At 36.1% G+C, this 18,096-nt stretch overlaps 1 protein-coding gene across 2 annotated transcripts; it reads left to right on the plus strand.

Annotated features, from left to right (window-relative positions):
* Nucleotides 1-2,514: 2,514 nt before the first annotated feature.
* LOC123526693 (keratin, type II cytoskeletal I-like) lies at nucleotides 2,515-11,093 on the plus strand. 2 transcript variants are annotated; one of them, XM_053523074.1, is made up of 2 exons: nucleotides 2,515-3,017; nucleotides 9,827-11,093. In XM_053523074.1, exons 1-2 carry the CDS (start codon nucleotides 2,705-2,707, stop codon nucleotides 9,907-9,909), a joined length of 396 nt encoding a protein of 131 aa, XP_053379049.1. In that variant the 5' UTR covers nucleotides 2,515-2,704; the 3' UTR covers nucleotides 9,910-11,093. The 2 variants fall into 2 exon arrangements, with proteins under 2 accessions (XP_053379049.1, XP_053379048.1); XM_053523073.1 differs by having other exon boundaries at nucleotides 2,518-3,017; nucleotides 10,185-11,093.
* The last annotated feature ends 7,003 nt before the right edge of the window (nucleotides 11,094-18,096 follow it).

Genomic DNA, 18,096 nt, shown 5'->3' on the forward strand with positions numbered 1-18,096 from the left:
AGCTTGGAAGTGATGACAGTGACTGTCTAGATACCAATACCACTGAACTAAACATCGATATCAATGTACCTCAACACCGGCGTTGCTACGCTCATACCCTACAGCTTGTAGTTAAGGATGACTTGAAAGATGTAAGCAGCAGTCTACAGAATGTACATTGTTAACTTCACAAGGGGTTATGTGTTGGCGAATGATACCATCGAAGGTAAAAAAAACGGCTACAGACAGCACATGTTACTCGGAGGAACTCACAACTGACAATGATAAGGTCAGTCCTGAACATTTCTGAAGAAAAGTTGAACAAACTTGACACAATGAAATTAGTACATATGAACGTAAGCTTCTAGGCGAACTGTGCACAATTTTATAGCCCTTCGGAGAAGCAACACTTTGAATACAAGCAGACGTGAATGTTACGACCAGTTTAACTATTCCTATCACAATTGGAATGAAACAAGCTCTGGAAAAAGTCTGCTCCAAATACAACAATAAAATGACTCAATCGTTGAAAGCAGCATTGCAGAAGCGTCTTTCTTACTATGAAAATGATGACTTGTTCAAAATGTCAGCAATACTGGATCCCAAATTTGAAATGCAGTGGTGCAAGCCTCACACAACCATGGTTGTGACTAAACTTGTTTTGGCTGAGGCTTCCAGAATGTTTAAGAAATTAGTCGATGAACAAGAACTATCGGCAAAAATGTGCAAGGTAGACACCGACGATGACAGAGGTCTCTTCAGCTTTATGACTCATACAAAGAGGAGACATGTATCTGCACAAGATAATATGAGAACATCATGCCTAGCAGAAGAAATTGAACCTCTGCAATCAAACCAGTTCAATTACAGGAATGAAAAAGAAATTTACTTTTCTGCCTAGGCACGGATGGCAGCATACTACCTTTCCATTCCATCATCATTAGCTCCAGTATAACGACTGTTTGAAAAATTTTCAGACCTGAACGATGATATCTTAGTGATGAAAACTTTAACAAGTTGATGATTTTTAAGTGCAATGATGCCCTTCAGTGGGATACAATGCAAAAAAAAATGACGTTGGATTTCCAGATTGAATGAATCATTAATTGCATCAGTTAAAGTTAAAGGGACTGACTTTTCAGATCGTTCAACAACAAAACAATATTTTTGTTTAGATATCTGGAAATAAATGCTACTGTAAATTTCGTAAGACGGCTTTAATTACTGACAAACTATGTGTTACGGAAACACATAGGACTTTGCTGTTTTTACTAATTTTTATGGTGAAAATCGAAAAAAGCGCTTTACTTCGGGTAAACTATCTCGATTATAAATATCTATAATTTGAAGTTCTAATTCACCAATTCCGCTATAGCGCTATTGGTTACGACGACGGGAAAGGAAAATGTCTTTATTGTCGCGGCGGTTCGGGGTTCGACTCCCGGCAAGGTCATCTTTTTTCTTGATTTTGGATTGTTAAAAAGATATTTTAGAAACAAAAACTCATATTCTAATATTCATAATATTACCAAAATTCAATTTGAAAGAAATATTATTTTTAGCCAAATCTGGAGGTCAGTGCTTTTAAAAACCATATATTCAATTATATATGCCTATTTCTGTCGTCCAAACAAATGGTTACATAAAAAGTAATCAAATATAATCATGATTACTTGAGTGCATGTAATACAATATAATCAATTACTGATGTAAATTTAGAGTAATCAAATGTAATTGTAATTAAAAACTATCAAATTAATTGTAATGTAATCAATTACTGACATATGTAAGTAGCCCCAAGCATTCTTATGATGCCTGTCGATGGTTTGCAGGATGAGAGAACAAAATACACGGAAATTAAATCGACAATAAGGCAGAATATCGTGGTTTAAACACGACAGGTAACAACACGGAAACGTTCCATAGCTGGAACAAGTTTTACGGATCAGTTATTAACCTTTAGCCAGCTGGCGGCAACTGGTTTTGCCTTTGCGACCAGTGCAGACTAAGATCAGCCTGTATTTCCATGCAGGCTGATCTTAGTCTGCACTGTTTGCTATTCAGTCAGTAAATTTTCAGTAAACACCGCTTTGAATAAGAAGTGGTACTGTCCAAATTGAATGATAGACCAGTCCATTTTAGAAATTTAGCAGGGTAAAGGTTAAAAAAAAAACAACAACTATACATACGAATTTAAACCAGTTTCACGTGAAGTTGAATTAAATGTCCTTTTGACGCGGCTATGCATCAAGTATACGCATGTGTGAAATAAATTAAGTATAAAATACATATGTATCTTGCTCTAAGATTCACTCAATATAGTTAATATTCGGTCGTAAAGACATGGTTATTAATTCCAAAACGTTATTAATCGTGCTGCTTAGATCGTGCAATTAAACAATACATCATAATGTATCATTATAATAAGCATCTTAGGCAAAGAAAGGATTCTCTGTCTTGGATTAAACTAATTTAAATTTCTAATGACAAGTGACGGTTGTACACGATGCGTGACTTCGCCTGACAGCCTGAATATTTACATTCTTGGCCGTCTTGGGCTCTAGTCACTTTTTCCCCTTGCATGCAGTAACACCGTAATTTTGTTGCTCATACAAAAGACAGTGTTACCATTTGGCAAACAAGAGAAATAGCGACTCAAATTTAACTGAAAGTGAGAAAGATCTTCTGTAAAATTAGAGCTTTTGTAAAGGATATATGTGAAAAGATGAACGTATTTGTTGTCGTCGCTTTTATTGCCAGTGTGTGCGTGGTGGTTAATGGACAGGGAGCAAGTGGTAATAATAATAATGCCGGATCAAGACCTGCAGGTACACCCAATAACAACGCGTATGGGAATATGGGTAGTATGATGAGAATGATGGCGAGCGGAGGAGCGGCGCCTGGTATGCGAGGCGGTGGATCTGGCGGCGGCGGAGGCTATGGAGGTGGCCAAGGAGGTGGTATGGGAATACCTGCAATGTCTGGAATGCCTGGTGGAATGCCTGGAGGTCCAATGGGTGCAATGATGTTTGGTGGAAGTAAGTATTTTACTAGATCCTAGTTGTCTATGTCTGTTCTGTACATATGTTTGCGGACTGATAATACCGGCATATAAACAGTTATTGTTAAAAAATAGTTTGTCACAAGTCAGCAGCGTCAATCTAAGCGATCTGCAATCCATTTTGTCCGCGACGTCCATAGATAAAGCAGCTGTACAATTAGAGTGTATGCATAATTACACGGTTAAAAAACAACAAAGATCAATACCGCGCATGAACCCATAAGTGGAGGTAATCAAACAATTAATTCACATATATTTTCTTTTTGCTAACATTTGGCATACAATGAACAAACAGTGATCGAAGCATGATTAAACAAGAAATTGATATATTTTATGTTCATAGCCAAAAATTGAGCGACTTCGATCATAAACTGTGGTCCGGTCACGGAAGTTATAATGCACGTCTGTACCAGGAGTTGATAAATCTAACTTTGGTTCGTGCATAGTTTAGACAATATGGCGTTGATTAGCAAAGAGCAACTTCTAGCAATATCTTGCTCATAAAAGCAAATTTTGCATTAAAAAAAATATATTACGTGTGATTTACTCGAACAGTGTTAATTTTCACATTAATAATTTTCAGAAGGTAAAAAGACGTTCAAATCATATTCTTATCTTTTTCCGACATCTTTAGGTTACAACACACTAAATAGCTGTTCTTCATTCTATATTAAACTGACATATTTGCAAAGGCGGAAGTACCAATTTTAAATGTCTATAACTTATTTTCATAAAGAATATTGTCGGTGCTGAATAAAATTCAAAAGAAAAGTGGGGGTCATATCTGATTTTCTGTCAAACACACAAACTGCAAATGAGACCCCAGATTGTACCGGTGGTGTATGATCTTAGTTTCCATGACAAATTCTGTTATGTTATTATTGCATTATGAAAATGATACCTACATGTCCAGCATAGATCTGTCATGTGATTTCAGCAAAATCAAAAGCAAAGAAGATAAGGAAAATAGCTCTACAGAGCAAAAAATAAAAAATAAAATAAATAAATAAAAATAAACGAACTGACACCACTATTTGAATCCGCCATTTTTTCGCGCCATTTTCCTATTTAGTGTCCATATGCCTTTAAACTAGAAAAAAAACCCCACCGATTTGGACTGGTTCGACCGGGATAACTTAATGACGTCAGTTTAGTTAAACCAAAGTAACTTAGACCACACTTTAGTCAAACAAAGGAGACCACGGTTGGTGAGCGAAGTCGCCCCTTATTAACACTGTCAGACTACGAAACCATGAGTTCGATTAACCGGCACTGCAAAGAAGTAACAAATGGCATTTTCAGGTTAGAATTTTCGAAAAGTAACGCAAAAGTAGATAAAAATCAAACATTTTCCACAAATTCATGGCGGAGTTTATGTGAAACAAAATTCATATTTTACCTGTAGGCTTGACTATTTTATAACGGCAGACATATACAAGATGTCTTTTATAATTACTTTATAATTATTTTACAAACATATCTAAAACCATGGTAAGTCAATGCGTTTCTAAACAGTAAATTGTTTCAGCTTGCCCTGGGGTGGCATGATCAGAGAATCACGTGATCAGTTTTAGTAATAAATTGGTAATAAAAAGTTATTTCATAGGAGTTTCGGGAACATTAAAAACTCATCATCTTCTCACGGTATTGAGTCGAAATTTAGACTTGTTACCCTTGGCTTATTGGCATGTCGCCTCGAGGAATGTCATAAGCATGAAATAACTGTTAACCTTTAGCCTGCTGGCGGCAAGTGGTTTTGCCTTTGCGATCAGCGCAGACCAAGATTAGCCTGAACGTCTGATCATGGTCTGCACTGTTCGCTATTTCAGTGAACACCCCTTCGAATAATAAACGGTATTGCCCAAACTGAATGAAGGTCCAATCTATACTAAAAACTCAGCAGGATAAAGGTTAATATATATAAATATATATATATATATACTGTTTACTTAGTGTCGGTGTTATCAATGTGTCTGGTTGTCCAGTGTGTTGTGTTTTATCTATGTGATGGATGTACATGTAGTTTATGATTGGAACCAGTATGCGTACATATAAAATGACAGATTAGCACACAATTATACTTATTACTTTACTGCACCTCATTTAGATACATACTTTGTACGCAGACAACATATTTAATTTTAAATCTACTTTGGTACTTTAAATGGAACTGTAGAAATTTGCAAAGTCATTTTCGTTTGTTAACCGTTGTCCCGAGGAATAACCGCTTTAAAGCTTTACAGCACTTCTGAGGCCTAAAAAAGATTGTTTGTTTCCGGTGACATGCTAAAATATTAGGGTAGGTAAGTCGGTATTTTTTTTTTTTTTTTTTTTTTTTTTTTTGATTTTTTTATCAAGTGAGATTTTTTGGAAATTATTTTTGTGTCAAAAATGAATACAAATAAGGAGGTTATGCTTTCAGAGCATCAGTAAGTTGATTTCTAACATCACTGACCGTGTTTAAAGGATAAAAAGTGCAGATTTGCAACCTTTTGTTAAAAAAGTCGAGAAAAAAATTCCCCAAGGTCATAAAAACATGTAGGGTCGGGCCAAAAATTTAGGGTAGGTCGGGATACCACAAACAAACAATTTTTCATAGGTTTACTGAAAATTTATAGAACGCTTCAATGTCCTCCTTATGAGACATACAGTCAGAACTGTATTTAGAGGCAAGTGACACAATTTGGCTGACTGCTTTAAGCTACCTTCCGCGGAATTGCAAGTATTTATATCATCTTTTACGATTTTAGACTATACAAATAGCAAATTGATGTCTAGGTCTTTGTAATCTTTTATATTTTATATGGAAAACCTATTTTTAGAACGTAAAATTCGATTTTCCCTGGTTACCCGGATGTAAACAGTCAACAAAGGCGACAGAAAGCAGTAGTTCCGAGATTCCGACTAAATAATTTGTCCGAAATTTGTGTGTTTTGGTTTACTACGAAGTGTTTATTATTTTTCCACACAATCGTTAGTCGTTTCTGACTCGATTTCCTACGACCTGACATTGACATAGTTTTCATCCAGAAATAGATATCTACGCATGCGCCAAGGTTAACTATGCTATTTTCATAACTGCTTATCTATATGTTTCGTGGATGAACGTTAGTGTTTTTTTCGTGAAATCTCTGAAAGTATACCGATTTAAACATTTTTCACTGCTTCAATATTGAAAACAAAATTAATCGATCACGTACAAGTAAAACATTATTTTTTCTGTAACGAAATCAAATTGTTCTGTGGAAAGTAGCTTTTAATGCAGATGGCTGCTAAATCAGGTTCAGCTGAAGAACTTCAGATTTTCTGATTCTCCAGGCAGACTGCTACCGTATCTGATAAGATTACTATAATGTTCAAAGCTTACAACACGATTTGCAGAAAAGTAATAAGTACATTGCCACTTTGATATTGTGCCTTGATAGCTCTAGACGCTTGAAGATTAGGCTTTTAACATCTGTTTAGGTCCAGTTGTTAAAATTTGGCCTTTTCGCTTAACAATGTAAGTATCAACAGAAAAAAAAGAGTTGAATACAAAGTTAAATGAGCCACGCCATGGGAAAACCAACATAATGGCTTTGCGACCAGCATGGATCAAGACCAGCCTGCGCATTCGTGGATGCGCAGGCTGGTCTAGATCCATGCTGGTCGCAAAGCCACTATGTTTGTTTTCTCATGGCGCGGCTCAAATGTTACATTAAGATACTGGAACCGTAATGAAAACCGGCACCGTGCGATTTATACATTTTCCCGTATACTATTTCGGAATCCTTCGGTCATAACAGTTAACTGCTTTAGAATGTCGATAATGGTATACGGAGAAAACGTTATCGGATGGAAAATGCCGATTGTCATCACCTGTCCACTACCTTAAGTTGAAAACTCACTACCTTAAGTTGAAAACTTACTACCCTAAGTTGAAAACTCACTACCTTAAGTTGAAAACTTACTACCCTAAGTTGAAAACTCACTACCTTAAGTTGAAAACTCACTACCTAAGTTGCAAACTTCAGGTACTTTGGTCTGGTAATAAAGGTGATTACTTTGTTTTGTTTGTACGAGAATTGATCAATAAAAAGACTTAGGATATTTTTTAAAGACTTTCTTTTCAATTTTCTCACTCGGAATATGACGGAATTACACGAATACGTCCGACAGGCCTACCAATGTTTAGTCAACTTTTTGTGACTTTTTAAATGTTGTTGTTGTAGTAACTTATGGGGTTCCGTTTTAGTATTCATTCACTATATTTTTTGATATTCTAAACTCATTTTTCTGATAGCCTTAATTATTTTTATGATATCGTTAAATTTATTTTGTGATATCTTAAGATATGTTATATTTAGTGATATCACGGCTTATATATCAAGATATCATAAAAAGTGTTTTATTCAAAATTTGAAATATTTCAAAATGATTAAATTGTATCACAAAATAGAATATTGGAAATATTTATAAAGAATAAAAGGTAATGCACATTTTTATTAAAACAAACAGTTCCGTATCATTTAGTCATTGATACTGTTTACTAGTGTGTTACTTAAATAGGTCTGCGTTTTCCTTTAAAATACACCAAACCAAATAAAAGTGCAATTTTGATATACATTTGTTTATTTATTGATCAAATCTCGTTATGACATATATGTTTGAATGTTTCCACAAGAGCTTTTTTGGTAACTATGGTAAATACGCATGCGCACATTATTTTCAGTACCGAAAGCGCTACCGCAGTGTTCACAATGTTGCACTCAGTATGCTTTTGTACTGGACCCACATTTGAACAGGTTGCTTACGAAACAGTGATTTATTGATGAATGAAATCATTGTTTGTAGTTAAGATACGATGGAGTTATGTTGAGGGTGCGGTCAGATTGATATTATGATATGCATCTGGACACCAAACAATGATTTTATTTATCGATAAATCCCCCACCCCTCCACCCCAAACACACACACTTAAGAGTGAGTAGGCCTACAGCATGTAAATACATTTAGAAATTATGAAGATGTACTTTATTCAAGAAATCGCACTATTATAAAACTTCGGGTAAACAAATATTGTTTAGACGGATATAAGAATTCTATTGTGCCTCAGCAAGATTAAAACATGTACCTCGAATATAACGTGAAAAAATCATCCTTACTGTTTACATACATCTTGGACATGTAAAAGAACACATTTCAAATAATGAAAGAAAGACCTCAAGATATAGGACGTCACGAATATCATGCGAAACAAATCAATTCTAATGAGACCATAGTTTTTTTTTTTTTATTTTGACCTTAGATGACACTTTCTCTAAGTGGTTAGCATTATTGATAGGTAAATCCTCTCGAATTACCAAAGCTTTCCTTCTAACACTTTGCTAGCCCGAGGTTCATTTGATTTGAGCTGGCGCGAAACAAACTTGCGAATAATTTGACCGTTTGCATAAAAACTGATCTATATGCAACGTCAATGTCATTAGTTTTCACGTCTATGCTGAAGTGATCTGACAGGGTCTTTATGACCTTTTTTCAGTATCTCCAGACGGTTCCTTTTGGTCCTTGTCGCTGACCCCTTAGATCCTAACTCTGTTGCTTCTACTGTACTGGTCAAGATCTTTTATTTACCTATCTTGCTACCTTATACGAGCATCTTTGTCCATAATCATATATTTTAGAACCCAAACTTCCATTTTCCTGGATTTTAAGATCCGCAATTTCAATGTCATATTTCTTAATTCTTAATTTTTTTATGTATTGTGTCTAGCTCTTCCTTTCATTCAAGCCTTACTTCCTGTTTCACCTCCTCCAGATTAGAGCTAGCTTACCCCTCTATTACTAGTTTTTTTGATGCATTGGTTAATGTATTCCTTCGATACCAGTTTTTAAAATTTAAAGTCTAATGCTCCAGTTAGCATAATCATATCTGAGATCATTGATTCCTTTTCCTATACGCCGATACTCTTAGCAGATTTATTTTCCAGCTATGCACTTAAAGAACCGAATATCACCACAATTTTCCCATGATCATCAGGCTTGCTGATGCTAATTACAAAAAACGTATTAAATCAAACAGCGAACATTGTCACTTCTTTTCCTATAGGCTCAATACTTTCGTTTGATCTGAATATATTCTGATATTCGACAGTAATAAGCGTACAAATGATCAGTAGTTAAAGTTTGGAACAAATCCACTGGCTGGACAAAATCTGATTATCCACCTTTAAGTTTGGAACTAAGAAATCTGCTTGCAATATATACCTTAGTTATAACAATGAATGTACCATACATATTCTTAATTTACCGCAAGTATAGAATCTATACCTCTAACTGTAACAACACAAGTCTCTATAAAAATAGTTTTTCCTTAAACATTGGTCACAACGTCCGTTTGTTTTTAACCGACTCGGTCCTTAATGAGCATATTTCAGTTGATCTGCCATTATGTGATAGTTCGAAGTCCATCAAATGAGTATGTACGAAAAAAAATGCGAATAACGATTTACAAGAACATTATTCGACAGAGCCTGACAGCCTAGCGGCAAACCAACCGCAACTTATGTTCATGGCTCACAAATACTTCCGGCAAATGAGTATATTAGCAGCACGTTCACGGCGCGTGCACATCTTTCTGACCATTTCGTGAGGGTGCGTGCGTTCCTCTGATACCTGTTCATTTTAATATAGTGCGCATGCGTTCTTGTAATTTATTCATAAAAACACAAGCAGTAGAGATAGCACAACAGGCGTATTTGCTTTGTAATGTGGAGTTCACGCTATGTTTGCTTTATTTATTTACAGTGGACGCAAATAATATATTTCCATTCATGACGTGTATGCGATTCATGCCTCCGATTTATTGCCTGAGTCAATATATAAACTGAGAAAAAAGTCACAAAATGGTGGATGTGTTAGAATAGAGACGGACACCATTAAATAATCACCAAATTGTTATGTGAAATCATGGATAATAATGGAATTAACAAACACTTGAACAGTGTGATATAATATAATTTACAAAAAAGCGTTGTGCTTTGCAAATGGAAAAGGGTGCACCAGTAATAAAATAATGCTTACCAGAAGAATGGAATTAGTCAAGATTATCGAAATTTGTATTATATGGCACGTAAATGCAGTTGATAATTTTTTTTTCTTACAGTGAGTATGAGTGAAATAGGGCAAATGATGATGTGTAGACGTCACTTACGTGGAATGATGGCGTACGCGTGTATAATGAACATTTTAAACTAAATTCAAACCGCCGATCAAGAGATGCCCCTTTTTGACGTGTCTTCGTCTAATGTTTGAAAGCTGTAGTGAATATTTTACCCACATTCTCATTATAAATACCACGGTTTTGGCTACGGCTCTAAGACATTACTTTAGATAAAAGATTCTCATAAAACGATCCTGTTTTTATTCATTAAAATGAAACAGTTTTTATCTCATTGCCTGGTTTAAAACCTGTCACTAAACGGTGAACTCTTTTGTGTGAAGACGTGCATTATATCATGTGTTTAAGATAGTAAGAAGAAGGCAAAACGTTATTGGAAACGGAAATAGGTCAGTTTTTAAAACAACGAAGGCATCAACAACATTTACGATGACGTCAACAACAAGTACGACACTACGACGGCAACATTTACGACAGCAAAAGCAGTGACGTCACCACCATAAAGACAATAGCTTAAGCTTTGCCTTAATATATGACTTACAGTGTGTTTTTCATACTAAGATTAACGAGAAGGAAATCGTGACTCGTTAAGACATTCTAAGGTGACATCCGTCACCAAATCTGATTGGAGCGTGACGTTTACAAAAAGGAAGTCACCTCAAATTGTTTAGAAAAAAGAAGATAAATGGCGGCCTTGCAAAGATGACAGTTCTGAAGTTACGTTTTGATCTGATTATGCACACTTAAGATAATTTATTGTCTGTATGATTCAACTTACCATTCGTAGTGCGTAAATGTTTTCACTTTTGGTTTATAGAAATGGAATTTTTACGTGAGGCTCCTGTCATTAGTTATGTTGTTTATGAAAAATAAAACTTTTTCCTTTTATATAAATACATTTATAAAAAAAATTAAGGTCCAAATGAGCTGAAGATGATGTAGATGAGAGGCGGCGTTCTTGTTATTTTACGGATGAAATGGGCTAGAAAAGTACAGCATAAACGAAATGATTAAATGTCCATATTTCGAGTTTGTTTTAAGATTCAAATGAAATGTATAAACTCTCTAGAACATTTCGTTGACTACTAACCATTACCCTGCTAAATTTCTAAAATCGACTGGTCCATCATTCAGTTTGAGCAATACCACTTATTATTCAAAGGGGTGTTCACTGAAAATTTACTGAATGAATAGCGAGCAGTGCAGACCATGGTCACAAAGGCAAAATCATTTGCCTCCAGCAGGCTAACGGTTAAGGAGGAATGCTCGTTGCCTACAGAGGAAAGTCTCAGTGATGTAAACAGCCTATGGCAACCATACATTTAAGCCTTCTGCCACAATATTTGATATTTTGTATTTCACTGTCATTACTTGTCAGCAGTATATCGCAATTTCAGTAACACTGAACTGAAATACCATTTAGAAACGTAAAACAGAACAAGCAAACAAAACAATAATAGACACGGTTTGTTTGTCTCTTTTTGTGAGAGAGATAATGAAACGTGCAACACTTCGTGCGCCCTCTAGCACTGGTTTAAGCGGAACTCATTTCATGCTACATGTACATAGAATGTGCTTCCTAGAAAATATAACAGGCATAACAATACTTAAGGTACCAGCGCGAGAGCAAGCTGGTCTAGGATGAACACCACTAAATCTTGTTGTTCTTTATTTCATATAAAATCCACTTACATAATAACGGTATTTAAACATTTTCTAGTATATCAGATTTACAGAAACTTATGTTCTGATAAAAAACATATATCGCTCTTATAGAAAAAGAAAATGGGTTTTAACTTTTATGTAAGAAAGTTACTATTCATTAAACACAACCTTTTGAATTTACTCGTTTTAGCTTCTTTCAATGCTTCTTTTATTACAAAAACTTTTAGGCCTAAAAAAATCTTTGTTTCCGGTAACATGCTAAGAAAAAGTTAGGGTAGGTAGGTCGGAATTTTTTTATTTTTTTTTATTTTTTTTTTATGAAGTGAGATTTTTCAGAATTTATTTTTGTATAAAAAAATGAATACAAATAAGGGGGTTATGCCTTTAGAGCATCAGTAAGTTGATTTCTAACATCACTGGCCATGTTTAAAGCATAAAAAGTGCAGTTTTGCAACTCTTTGTTTAAAAGTTGAAAAAAAATCTCCAAGGCCATAAAACATTTAGTGTCGGGCCAAAAATTTAGGGTAGGTCGGGATACCGGGAAAAAAAATACGCCTTACGCTGCCTGCGACAAGAGCATGCAGGTTTCGATACAGAGCATTCAATACATAAGGGAAGGAAAACACGATGCTATTGAAAAAGAGAACGTGGAACGGAAGAAAGGTAAGAACTATTTATATGTTTGGCCTACTAGTTTTAACTAGACCTGCATATGCTTATTTTGATTTTGTATTGATCAGCCTCCAGGACTGTTTACACCAAATAGAAAGTGACTAATCATCTCATTATTTTTTATTTTTGAAAAGAAGACATGTTATACTAACTGGCAATATGGTTTTCATACCACTGAAATGCTCTAAAGTAATGAAAATAAGTTCTCAAGATTCACTTGTTAATGTAAAACAATATTAAAGGAACAGAATTAGTATAACGTAACTTAATAGTCGCATAACAGTGACTCAGAATGAACACAGAGGTATACTTAAGGCTAGATTGTGCTTAGATCTCATTGAGGATTTGGTAGAACAAAATGATTCAAAATGTTGTATTTGGTAAAATCAAGCACAATAGTGTGAGTAATAATAATAGGCTACAGTGTTGGGAGTAATTTTGGTATAATTTTGCATCAAAGAAATCTCTCTTACAACATGCTACTGCTTAATCCTTCAAAATGAGGTGAGCCGCGCCATGAGAAAACCAACAATGTGGCTTTGCGACCAGCATGGATCCAGACGGGACAGGATCCATACTGTTCGCTTTCAAAGTCTATTGCAATTAGAGAAACTGTTAGCGAACTGCATGGATCCTGACCAGACTGCGCGGATGCGCAGGCTGGCCTGGATTCATGCTGGTCGCAAAGCCACTATGTTGGTTTTCTCATGGCGCGGCTCAGGTAAGGATTTGTAATCTGAAATGAGTATCTGTAACAACATTGAGAACAGAATATAGAGGGAAAATGTTCTGTTATGATAGCTAATTGATTATTTAAAAGATCCTTTGGAAGCGCAGAACACTAATAATCAAGTAAAATAATAACCGGACCCGGTTTGACTGAGTCTGTTTATGAGAGGACATCCCTCATCCCCCCATATTTTACATAGAATATAGAGGGAAAATTCCTTTTATGATAGCTAATTGATTATTTAAAAGATCCTTTGGAAGCGCAGAACACTAATAATCAAGTAAAATAATAACCGGACCCGGTTTGACTGAGTCTGTTTATGAGAGGACAACCCTCATGCCCCCATATTTTACATAGAATATAGAGGGAAAATTCCTTTTATGATAGCTAATTGATTATTTAAAAGATCCTTTGGAAGCGCAGAACACTAATAATCAAGTAAAATAATAACCGGACCCGGTTTGACTGAGTCTGTTTATGAGAGGACAACCCTCATGCCCCCATATTTTACATAGAATATAGAGGGAAAATTCCTTTTATGATAGCTAATTGATTATTTAAAAGATCCTTTGGAAGCGCAGAACACTAATAATCAAGTAAAATAATAACCGGACCCGGTTTGACTGAGTCTGTTTATGAGAGAACATCCCTCATGCCCCCATATTTTACATAGAATATAGAGGGAACATTCCTTTTATGATAGCTAATTGATTATTTAAAAGATCCTTTGGAAGCGCAGAACACTAATAATCAAGTAAAATAATAACCGGACCCGGTTTGACTGAGTCTGTTTATGAGAGAACATCCCTCATGCCCCCATATTTTACATAGAATATAGAGGGAAAATTCCTTTTATGATAGCTAATTGATTATTTAAAAGATCCTTTGGAAGCGCAGAACACTAATAATCAAGTAAAATAATAACCGGACCCGGTTTGACTGAGTCTGTTTATGAGAGGACATCCCTCATCCCCCCATATTTTACATAGAATATAGAGGGAAAATTCCTTTTATGATAGCTAATTGATTATTTAAAAGATCCTTTGGAAGCGCAGAACACTAATAATCAAGTAAAATAATAACCGGACCCGGTTTGACTGAGTCTGTTTATGAGAGGACAACCCTCATGCCCCCATATTTTACATAGAATATAGAGGGAACATTCCTTTTATGATAGCTAATTGATTATTTAAAAGATCCTTTGGAAGCGCAGAACACTAATAATCAAGTAAAATAATAACCAGACTCGGTTTGACTGAGTCTGTTTATGAGAGGACAACCCTCATGCCCTTATATTTTACATAGAATATAGAGGGAAAATTCCTTTTATGATAGCTAATTGATTATTTAAAAGATCCTTTGGAAGCGCAGAACACTAATAATCAAGTAAAATAATAACCAGACTCGGTTTGACTGAGTCTGTTTATGAGAGGACATCCCTCGTGCTCCCATATCAAACCGTACACTATTATGCATTGACGGAATGCCTATGCAGAATAAAAAGCAACAAGAGAAACATCCTAAAGGACCTGACGCAACATTCTAGGAGAGAAGAATCAAAGCAATTAAGTCCCAGAGGATTGCTTATCATGGAGTCTTCCACCTGTTCCGTCAGACACGATCAAGGAGGAAAGAGTAGCTTTCAACTGCAAAAGTGTTGAATATTCTTATGCGGGGAGTCTAAAAATAGTCTTTGTTATCCCCCCGCCAAAGGCGAAGGGGATATTAGAAATGCTCTCCGTCCGTGCGTGCGTGCGTCCGTCCGCAACGATCTTTGTCCGGAGCATAACTCCAAAAGTACTGGAGGGATTTTCTTCAAACTTCATACACTGATAGAACACATTGGGAGGAAGTGCAGTGTGCAAGAACAATAACTCTATCTTGCCTGTTTTTTGAGTTATTCCCCTTTATCTTGTTTTCTTTAAAAAATTTGTTCGGAGCATAACTCCAAAAGTAGTGGAGGGATTTTCTTCAAACTTCATACACTGATAGAACACATTGGGAGGAAGTGCAGTATGCAAGAACAATAACTCTATCTTGCCTATTTTTTTGAGTTATTCCCCTTTATCTTATTTTCTTAAAAAATTTTGTCCGGAGCATAACTCCAAAAGTAGTGGAGGGATTTTCTTCAAACTTCATACACTGATAGAACACATTGGGAGGAAGTGCAGTGTGCAAGCACAATAACTCTACCTTGCCTATTTTTTGAGTTATTCCCCTTTATCATATTTTCTTAAAAAATTTTGTCCGGAGCATATCTTCTTCATGCATGGAGGGATTTTGATATATCTTGGCACCAATGTTCACCACCACGAGTCGGAGTGTCGTGCGCAAGAACCAGGTCACTAGGTCTAAGGTCAAGGTCACACTTAGAGGTCAAAGGATACAAGAATGAAACCCTTGTCCGGAGCATTTCTTCTTCATGCATAGAGGGATTTTGATATAACTTGGCACAAATGTTCACCACTACGCGACGGAGTGTCATGCGCAAGATCCAGGTCCCTAGGTCTAAGGTCAAGGTCACACTTAGAGGCCAAAGGTCATATACAAGAATGACTTTGTCCGAAGCATTTCTTCTTCATGCATGGAGGGATTTTGATGTAACTTGGCACAATTATACACCATCATGAGACGAAGTGTCATACGCAGTTCCCTTCTTTAGAATTACTTCCCTTTGTTGTTACTTTAAATAGCTTTTATTGCAACTTTTTCATTACTAGTCGTAGGGAAAAATCGAGACCACTTTTCTGTAGTACAACGTGCATGCTACATCCAATTTTGAGGTGTATTTTGACCAATCTCTACCTGGTAAAGATTTTTTTTTTTTGAAGATTAACTTCCCTTAGTTGTTACTATAAAAAACTTATATTGTAACATTTTTATAATTGACCGTAGGGAAAAAACAAGACCACTTTTCTGTGGTACAACATAGATGTTACTTTCCAATTTTAGGTGTATTTTAAGGTATCTCCACCTGGTAAGGAGCTTTTTTGTGGACTTAGAAATATAAAAGACTTACAATGATTACTAAACAACCGCAAAATCAAAATTCCATTTGCAAATACAGCTGCTAGAGTAAAGAAATTTGCTGTGACGGGCGTATATTGTGACATTCTGGCACTCTTGTTCTCTGTTAGCTTTCCATTCCTTCTTTTTACAGTAGCGATATAGAAAAACATCATAGCTATACTGTTCATGAAAATTAACAAAATTTAGCAGTAAACCACCTCACCACTGACTTATTCTTTCTTCCACATCTTTAAAACCCCTGATGTGGACCACAACTAAACGGTTCTTCAAAGCTTTCCCCAAAATCAATACTTTCAGACACTAACTTGCCAGGAACTTTAGCCTTCAGTTATAATATGCCCGGCGGGGGGATTAGCCATGTCTAACATGGCTCTTGTTTGTTTTGGGTTTAACGCCGTTTTTCAACAGTATTTCGATTATGTTACGGCGGGCAGTTAACCTAACCAGTGTTCCTGTTCTCCGCAAGTATATGCCAACTTCCCCACATGAATCAGAGGTCGAGAACGAATGATTTCAGACACAATGTCTTTTATAGAACATACGCCTCGCCCAGGGCTTGAACTCACGACCCCGAGATCCGTAGATCTGCGCTCTTCCTATTGAGCTAAGCGGGCGGGCTATCTAAAAATAGTCGGATCATTATTTCTAAATTAAACGTTTTATAATTTTTCAAATTACAGTTAGGCTTTTTCCATGACCCCCAAATATTACGATACTGGTAAAGGACATCTCAATAAAAGTCGGATTACCTTGTCACAGAAATGTCTTGAAAGTAATTTTCAATTTTGAAATAAAATATCACGGTAGCCAACACCTGTGACTTTTGGATGCCGTACAGACAGACAGAGGAAATGTCTCGATTCAGGTAACATTTTGCCAATATTTTCCTTATTACTTGACGGCATTTTATAAAATAAAGTGCGTCGAAGACGGTCTCTTCCGCACAAAGCATCTGTCACCAGTTCTCTGTATTTTTTTCTCAAACAATTCGCCCAACTGCTTTTCGTAGTCGAACTGTGTAGATAACGTATACATGTTTGCAGTTGGGCGAAGTGTTTGAGAAAAGTACTGAGAACTGATTGCAGATGCATTGTGCGGAGGAAACCCCTCATCGTTCTGTCTTCGACGCTCTTTATCTTATAGAAATCCGCCAAGTAATGAGGAAAATATATTATCAAAATGCTACCCGAATCGGGACATTTCCTCTATGTGTACGATATCCTAAAAGATAATAGGTAAAGGTAGATTTCTCGGAAGCACAGAGCACCACAAACACAGCCAAAGAGCCAAGCAATTGCAAAATAGGCCCACCCACAACAAAAAAAAAGCTGTAATGGAAAAATATTAAAGATGGGTTGCTTCACAAATCCAACAAGTACATTTTAATTTTATGCAAAATATAGAAAAACAGGAGGATGTAGGGGTAGAAAGGGGAGAGGGGAAAGTGGAACAAGGATGAATATTAAAAAGGGAATGCTGCGTTCCTTAATTACAGTTACTCTAAAACGTAAACCACAGCAGCGCAGACACTCACGTACAAAAGACAAACACACATAACTGACTCACACAAACAAACAAACAGACAAGTAAGATATAACAACACTGTAGGGCATCGCCCAAGACACACAGACGCACAAGCACACACACACGCACACACATAAGCAGGAGAAAACAACGATTGGGCACCGCTGAAGGATTCCAGCAGCCAAAATTAAGGTGGGCATGATAACTTACTCATAGAAAAAGGAGAGGGGGTGGAAAAGCGAGGGAACGCAATTGCAAGGGGAAATGATGGGATGG

This window comes from Mercenaria mercenaria, chromosome 14 (genome assembly GCF_021730395.1).
Source record: "Mercenaria mercenaria strain notata chromosome 14, MADL_Memer_1, whole genome shotgun sequence".
Lineage (NCBI taxonomy): Eukaryota > Metazoa > Mollusca > Bivalvia > Venerida > Veneridae > Mercenaria > Mercenaria mercenaria.